Raw genomic sequence first — 8,325 nt, 5'->3', positions numbered from 1 at the left:
GTATTTTGAAAAACATAACGAGACAACACTGAATGTGCAAGACACAAGATCTTTCCTTAAACTGTTCTGCTATACATTCCCTTTTCTTATCTCTACTTACCTCTCTGTGTGTTTACACACAGACACACATATTCAAATAATATATGAGGACAAATTCACACTCACTATATTCTGTGAAAACGCATTATGACATTTGATTTCTTTATATATGCCTATTGTCAGAATTTGGGAAGATGGATGAACCTCAAGAGTCATCATCCTGTATCACCAATGCCCACAACTGCAGCAGCAGCCCCCCAAGTAGTAAACCTGGCAGCAATTCACAATGCAATGGTGTCCCAGAGTGCCGGACCCTTCTACGGGTGCCTGAGTCACATGGACTCCAGCTGCTGGGCGTGCTCAGGTCATTCAGGGAGCAAGGCTTGCTGTTTGACTTCACTATTAAGGTTCAGGAACATAGCTTCCCCTGCCATCGCTGTGTCCTTGCAGCATGCAGTGATTTCTTCAGGTACCTACCTATCTATCTATGTATCTATGTATCTATGTATCTATCTATCTATCTATCTATGTATCTATGTATCTATCTATCTATCTATCTATCTATCTATCTATCTATCTATCTATCTATCTATCTATCTATCTATCTATTTGTTTATCTGTCAGTCTATCTATCGATCTATCTATCTATCTGTCTGTTAATATAGTCTGCTCTGCGTTTAGGGCCATGTTTGAGGTGGATATGCGAGAGTGTGGTGATGGTTCAGTAACTCTCCGTAACCAGCGTCAGGTGGCGGTGGCTTCTTTCCTGGACTTTGCCTATTCTGGAGAGACACTTATAACCGAGAGCAATGTAGACATGTTGTTTCAGCTTGCCTCTTTTCTGCAGGTAGAAGTACAACCATTTGTTCTTTTGTCTTTTTCATAAACATACAGTACTGTACATCATACATCTGTTTGTACCATAATCAGCTGGTTTAGGGTGTTCTTCTTCAACCCCCCCGGAAGGTCTTATCAAGCAAGTGAAAGCACCTGTTTGGGTGTACAGGGTCTTTATTCAACTAGATTAACAAACAGAGTCAAATCATTTAAAGTTATAAAAGACACAGTTGCTTAATAAGATACTTGTCTTTAAGTTGCAGGTTTTTAACAGGTACTGTATGTGTCCTCAGGTATCAGTCTTGTCCCAGGCGTGCAGCAACTTCCTGATAGGAACCATGGATCTTCGTAACTGCCTGTCCCTCTTCTCCCTCGCCGAGGCCTACGGCTCGACTTCACTCCTTCAAAGTGCCAACGACTTTGTGGTTCAGAACTTCTCAGACCTTTCCAAAACCCAGGACTTTCTGGATATGCAGGTGCTGGCTGCATGCCGAGGTTTATATAAGGCTAAATGTAGATTATTTGGTAATAAATCCACAGCCTGCATTCTGTAATTACGTTTACCAGTTTTTGCTTGTATGCTATACAGCTCTAAATCATATTCATAGCCAGCAAACTGTGCATTTCTATCAGATTCTTGGTGATTTATAGCAAATGATATGTCCATATTAAATAAGAAGGTTGCATAGAATTACAGCATCCCTTCTAAATGGCCTTTGAAAAAGATATAATATAATTTTTTGTTATATCCTGTTGTTCCACGTGCTAGAAAAAAAGGATTATGATTTAGACATAAGATATAGTATTTTTAAAATGTATTTGTGCTAATACATTCCACATATGGCACAACATTTTTCACATATTAACACTTGTGAAAACAGGTCTAATGTTGTTAAACATTTTTTTGATTTTGATTTAACCTTATTATCATCCTGCTCACATCAAACAGGCTGACTGAACTCCTTCACTATTTACTATTTCAAATGCTTCTTATAGGTGAATGTGTTGGAGGCATGCCTGAGGTCAGAGGCTCTCAACGTGCCCAGTGAGGAGGCCGTGGTGATGTCGCTTCTTAGATGGACACGTCATGATCTCTCAGGAAGACAAAATCTGTTACCGGACTTGTTATCTCTAACCAGACTCCACCATCTACCTTCACCTGCACTGAAGGTATGAACACGCTGCATGTGCTTGATTTGGGATTTTATATGTGGTCTTGTGATTGTCTCATCCTTCCTGCGTTATCCCTCACCTCCTCTCTCAGGCTCTGCGTCACTCAGACGGTCTCCTCTGCAATAGTGAGTCCTGTTGCGCCCTGCTCTCAGAGGCTCAGACCAGGCAGGATCAGTACAGCGGCCTACTATCTGATGCCAGGCCAGCCACCACACAGAGCTACATATATATCCACAAGACGGAGGAGAACGGCGAGATCCGCCACACCTTCTGCTACTGTTTGGAAACAGACAAGTGGAAAGAGCTGGGAGCAGGGCATGGAGAGGGGACAGCTACTATGCCAGACCCACCGGGATCCTACCTTACCAGCTTTGCTGAGAAGGTATGTTTTGGGATTGACATACACAATTGAAATCGCTATTTTAGAGAACAGGTGTAAAATGTTAAGAGAATCCGACAACAAACATAGGGCTTATTTAAAATAGTTATTATGAATCATATAACTAGATAGGTTTTTTTCATGCTCTCAGTTATAGCATGAAAAAGTTCACTACCTTTTCCCCCTTTCCGCTGGATCTAAGATGTTTGTGACAGGTGGTTGCCGGGGGAACTGTTGCCGGGCGATACGTCTCCATGTGGCTGAGCCATTCCATGATGCCACTGACGAGGTTTGGTGCTTCTGTCCCTTGACCTTAACCTGCACACCTGCACCAGCCATGCTGAAGCCTAGAACCACGCATACAGCTGTAACCTGCCTGGACCGACTGTACGTCATTGGAGGACGGACCAAGGGATCCAGAGGAGGAGCTCCCAGTCTGCTGGAGGTAACAGTGCCTCCTTTATGTACAATTAAGACTGTTTCATTACTAGACTATTAAGTCTGGGTTTTCTATGTGCATATATTAGGTGGAGTATTATAACCCTCTGACCCAGACCTGGAGCTCAGTCAGCCCACTCCCCACTGCTATATTCTATCCTGAGGCAAGTGCTTGTGGCAGTGTTATCTATACACTGGGGTCTGAGGTGGAGATCACAGACTCCTTTAACCCCTCACTGGACTGCTTCTTCCAATACGACGCCCGGCAGGACCAGTGGAGCCGTCTGGTGGCAGAGTTTGGCCAGTTCTTCCATGCTACGCTGGTCAAGGCTGTGTCAGTTAATAATACACTGCACCTCTGTGACCTGTCCACTTACAAGGTGAGCCATGAGATGGACACTGATAAACAAAGAAGTTTTATGCTGAAAAACGTTCTAATGCAGTTTTCCGAGCAGGGCTGTTTAAATAGTGATTCAGAGTTCAAAGTGTGACTTTCCACCCCCCATCCAGGTCTACAGTTTTTGTCCAGAGACCAGCGTGTGGAAGGGTGAAGGGTCATTTGAGTGTGCTGGGTTCAACGCCGGAGCAGTGGGTATGAGAGACAGAATCTACATCCTGGGTGGAGACTATTCCCCTGACGAGATCACAGATGAAGTTCAGGTGGGAGAACCTTTATATCCAGAGAAGCTGCCCTACTTTAACTTTATTTCCAAGTATAAATATAAATCCACTTCACCATGGAGGCCAACTATATTCGTCAGTTTCAACATGAGTTTCAAATGTTAACTAAAAGCAAAATACATGCCATTAAATCCCTTCTTGTGTACTGCATATGTACATTATGTTAAATGTAATGTATATTACTAATATTATATGTATCATGATTGCAGTAAAGAATGTGATAAAGATAAGGAAGCTTGCACATTGCACATCAGTTCAAACAAGGTTTTGATTCACTTGCAAAGACACACCACATCACAACAGTATATGATGAACAGTTTATCTTGTGGTCTGTACAGGTGTACCACAGTGGGAGGAGTCAATGGGAGGAAGTGGCTCCCATGCCCAGAGCGCTCACTGAGTTCCACTGCCAGCTCATCAGCTTCAACAGATACAAAGACCCGTGGGGTGACACAGCAGGATACACAGCAGACACACACCCATGAATACATTGCATTTATCACCAATGTAAGCAAGTACCCAAATAGACAAATTCCCTCACATAATATCAGAACAGGAGAACACCTGAACCAATATTTTATTTAAAGATTTGATCCATAACTTTTTATGTGTGAAGCGCCTGCAGTCATTTCTTGTGTCAAACAAAATCTAGTCCCTCCCATGGAGGTGCCTTATTGAGAAGAAGACTGTTCAAAAAAATCCTATTTTAGTATATGCTTATTTTTTTGTTTTGCTTTGTACGTTTTAAAGCCCCTGAACACCCACACAGGTGTTTTCAGTCATTCTGGCTGATTAGACCTCTGCTTGGGTTGAAGGTGGGCGGGGCTTTGATGAGAATTTGATGGGAATTTATGAGGTCATAAATGTCCATCTACCACTAAGCATGATAAAGGTGTACTTTGTCCCGCCTTAACAGGTGAAACAAAGCTAACAGGAGACTCAGGAAGATTTCAATCAATCACAGTAGACACACCCACACAGTCCTGAGAAGAGGTCTAATCAACTAGTTAACTGAAAACACCTGTGTGGGTGTTCAGGGGCTTTAAAAGAGGAATTCCCCCAAAGAAGAACTTGTAGTATCTGTACGTTCATCAGCTCTCCTCCAGCTAGAATATAAAAAGGAGACTTTGTTATGTTGCACCTTTAAAGGCTCAGCTGTCGGGAGTGTCCTCTTCCTACATTTGTAATTTTTGACATCTTGAACAGATCCAATGATTTTTGTTCTCGCAGAATTACACAAAATCACCTCATAAATTCCTAAATGTGCTTTATTTGACAGTACAGATTAGAAAATAGACAGGCCTATATGCATATTTGTAAGAAAATGATTATATGTGTGGGTTGTCATTTAATGTCATTGGGACTCTTTTTACATTTTTTTTCTCAGTTCTTTCAAGCTGATGGAGACCTGTTCATATAAACTACACTATTTTAAACTCAACTATAATAACTGAATAACAATACTTTTTTCATACTAATTTCGTTTAAACTACTTGCCTTGTATCATGTATCCATACATGCCCTGTTTCTCACTTCCTAATACGTAATGCTACTGATAATCTTCAGTCTTCAGTAACTGCTTCTTTGGTGGACAGCTATCATCTTGGAACACTCTAATAATTGAAAGTTTCAAAAACCAGGAGGAGAAAAATGTAGACTTAATGGTGTAAATCATCACAAACCAATGCATCATATTGTACATTGGGTTATTAAACAGAAAAAGAATCCGACAAATGAAAGACTGTTTAATTGCAAGAAGTGAACATGAACATAATGCTTCATGGTTTGTGTTAATGCCTTCTTCTTTTTGTAGATACAGTATGTGGTTTTGACACATTTGTAAAAACAGAAGAATTGACCCAATAGCATGGTTCAGTGTATCAATGGCCATGTGACACATGGACTACTGTGTATACTGCTGTTTAAAGTGACAGTGGAAAAACTAGAGCCCTCATCCACCCTCCCATCTCTACTGTGACTTCCCCTTTGGTTCTTGCCAGAGATTCAAGGCCACATTCACAAAACATCTCAGAATACAAATACTGATCCAAGACTAGTTTGTCTTTGGCAATCTGCCCTGTCTGGAGCAATCTCATGGTTTTAGACCTAATATGGAAACTCAAGCTTTGGACCAGACCAGTGCCCATAGACCAAAAAAATGGAGAGATGAATGTAAACACTGTGCCTGAACAAGAATCAATCAGCAGCAAAGTCCTGCAGTAACCACGTTGGCTTCCCTCGACACACATCTCGCCGTCTCCTCTGCCTCTGGTTCATCTCCTCTCTTGTTGCTCCATGGTTCAGATCTGGTACGTTTTCACCAGCAGCCACATCAGGAGCACAGTGATTAAGACGATCATGAAGTTGAGGAACAACTCCTGCACAGAGCGGTCCATGATATCACACCGGAAGAGACGAGGAGAGAAGGAGGAAGGATGCAGATGTGTTGGATGTTTCTTTTTAAGTGTGGCTGATCCTGGACCTGAAATGTGTTGAGAGATATGAGCAATGAAAGATATAATACAAGTATGACCAAGGCAAATAAGGTACGGTAAAATATAAATGCATGTGTGTTTTCGGTGGCACGTGTGCTGTGTTAGTGTGTGCATGTTTGTCGCCTCTGTTATAGATAAGAGGGATCAGTCGCTTCTCAGGCGGGTTGTTGCATCTGTTCACAGTTGCCATCACTCAACAGGTCGAAGGGCCACAATATCCCCTCATATACACTCAGAGGGCATTACACCCACACACACACACACCCACAAAGCATACACTAACACACACATGATCAGCTTAGAGCACAATTAATTGAGTCCCTTTATATTCTACTCACTTTTTTCATTTCTTAGTTGTTAGTGCAGAATTTTTGAAAATATTTAATTAGAATTGTAGCCTTTATAATTCTCGCAACAATGACAACATTATTCCGAATGATAACATAAAAACAAATGGAGTCAGTGAGCCGTTACCTGTCCACTTTTGGCAGTGATCTCACTATGAACAGGAAGAGGAGAAAGCAGACGTCCCTATGTGTTCCAGTAGTACCTGACCTCTGACCGCTTGCTTTATTGCTGGAAACTTCTCTATTGTGGCACGTCTTCTCCGCAGCATCTATTAGCAGCTGATCTTCTTGCCGTCGTCCAGCGCTCTGCGGTTGTCGGGGGGCAGGGCCCGCTCCTAAAGTAGTCATCCTCAGTGGACCGCCCATGTATCACATACACACAGACTGATGTCATGCACCAACTAAACAACCAATAGAGTGTGTTATTTTTCCACAATCTCATCCACTGGTGTGTTTCCCCATCTGTAACCATACAGAGTCTCTCACACACAGAGCCACACACACACACACAACAGAGGAGGGACTCAGGGTTATTTTTAAAACATTATTGCTGATACTAGGTGGATTAGAGTTGTTCCAAACACAATACTCACATCTTCTAATGGAAATAGGAGACTGTAACAGTATCATCTGGGTATGAGCTACGCACAGGTGGAAAGAAGAATAACAGTGCATTGATTCCAAAATGCAACATTGGAGGCATGTAGGTTTAAATCCAGCTGATGGCACAATTCATCATGCTGACTCCCCTGTCAAAGAGGAGCTTTGGAAAAGGAAAAGGTTAATTTCTCCCATAGTTATTCAGTGTCATGACATATACAGTCCTTTCTAGCACACTACAGTTATTTTCAATATTCTTTGTGTCATGACAAACAATAAACTGATGTGTAAGTCACTTGGCAGTGTTGCATGTAATGGCTGGCACCCTTCCTAAATCAGTTTCTCTTAACGGATGGATCAAGACACAGCTGGGCTAAATCAGATTCTGCTCCCCTCAGTGAAGTGCAAACAGGATGACCCCCAAAGGGAAACTGATATACCGTTGGAGTTACCGTAGGTTATGTTATTCTCTGGCCAATCAATATCCATCTGTATACTTCAAGAAATAGTTTGGCATTTTGGGAAATACGTTGAGATAGATGAAAATGTCTTAATGGTAAATAGGTTATGGAGTTACAGCCGGCAGCTGGTTAGCTTAGCTTAGTTTAGCTTAAAGACTGGAAATGAGGGGAAACAGCTAGCTAGCCTGGCTCTGTCCAAAGGTTGCATCGGGGTTGTGCAACCTTTGGGTTGTGTACCGGACTATTCCTTGGACATTAGTGGTTACCGTTTAAAAGTTGCATCTTCACCATGAATTTGCTGTACAACCAGTGCAGACTCCAGGAAGTCACTGCTTCCAGCCATATTCCTGCACATAACTTTCCATGTAAAAAAAAAAAAAAACATCACACACTGTAAAAAAATTAGATCTTTGAAGCCTGAAAACTATTCCTTTAAATAGATGTTGATTATAGAGCGTTTTCTCTCTCGCTTGTGGTTGTGTGTACACCCATTGTACTTTTACATTCGTCCCCCTCTGTGTTACGCTGGTGCTAAGAAAGGGATTTTGACTGTTCACCACAGCAAACCTCTCAGCTCATCTCACACTTGACAGCTGCTTAAAACTGTGTTATCTCTGAGCTAATGTTAAACCCCCTTGACACACACACACACCTTCTTCTGTGCACTAGGGGTTACAGTGGGACAAACTGTATGAGGCTCCCTTGAACCTTTCTATCACAGGATTCCAAGGGCATTTCCAGAGGGCTAAACAGATCAAAACGGCTGCCATTTTATTACCCTGCTGCCCTGTCAGTGTTGGACCAAAAGCTATTTGACCCAGGGATTCCCATTGTCATAGAGATCCAGCGCTGGGGTGACTGAATAAAGCAGGGAT

At 42.1% G+C, this 8,325-nt stretch overlaps 2 protein-coding genes across 2 annotated transcripts; one reads left to right on the top strand and one right to left on the bottom strand.

Annotated features, from left to right (window-relative positions):
- Nucleotides 1–233: 233 nt before the first annotated feature.
- kbtbd3 (kelch repeat and BTB (POZ) domain containing 3) lies at nucleotides 234–4,032 on the top strand (the record flags this gene model as incomplete). Its single annotated transcript, XM_083914197.1, has 9 exons — nucleotides 234–508; nucleotides 721–886; nucleotides 1,170–1,352; nucleotides 1,873–2,046; nucleotides 2,141–2,431; nucleotides 2,631–2,873; nucleotides 2,956–3,246; nucleotides 3,377–3,526; nucleotides 3,886–4,032. The coding sequence occupies 9 exons, from the start codon at nucleotides 234–236 to the stop codon at nucleotides 4,030–4,032; spliced, it is 1,920 nt and encodes a 639-aa protein (XP_083770323.1).
- Nucleotides 4,033–5,276: 1,244 nt separating this feature from the next.
- On the bottom strand, nucleotides 5,277–6,763 carry sln (sarcolipin). The gene is made up of 2 exons (XM_083914394.1): nucleotides 6,517–6,763; nucleotides 5,277–6,029 (listed from the first exon to the last, which is right to left on the bottom strand). The coding sequence occupies exon 2, from the start codon at nucleotides 5,941–5,943 to the stop codon at nucleotides 5,848–5,850; it is 96 nt and encodes a 31-aa protein (XP_083770520.1). The 5' UTR covers nucleotides 5,944–6,029; nucleotides 6,517–6,763; the 3' UTR covers nucleotides 5,277–5,847.
- Nucleotides 6,764–8,325: the final 1,562 nt, after the last annotated feature.

This window comes from Echiichthys vipera (assembly GCF_963691815.1).
Source record: "Echiichthys vipera genome assembly, chromosome: 5".
Lineage (NCBI taxonomy): Eukaryota > Metazoa > Chordata > Actinopteri > Perciformes > Trachinidae > Echiichthys > Echiichthys vipera.
Note: the sequence above shows the minus strand (reverse complement) of the source record. Positions and strands in the feature narration are given on the sequence as shown.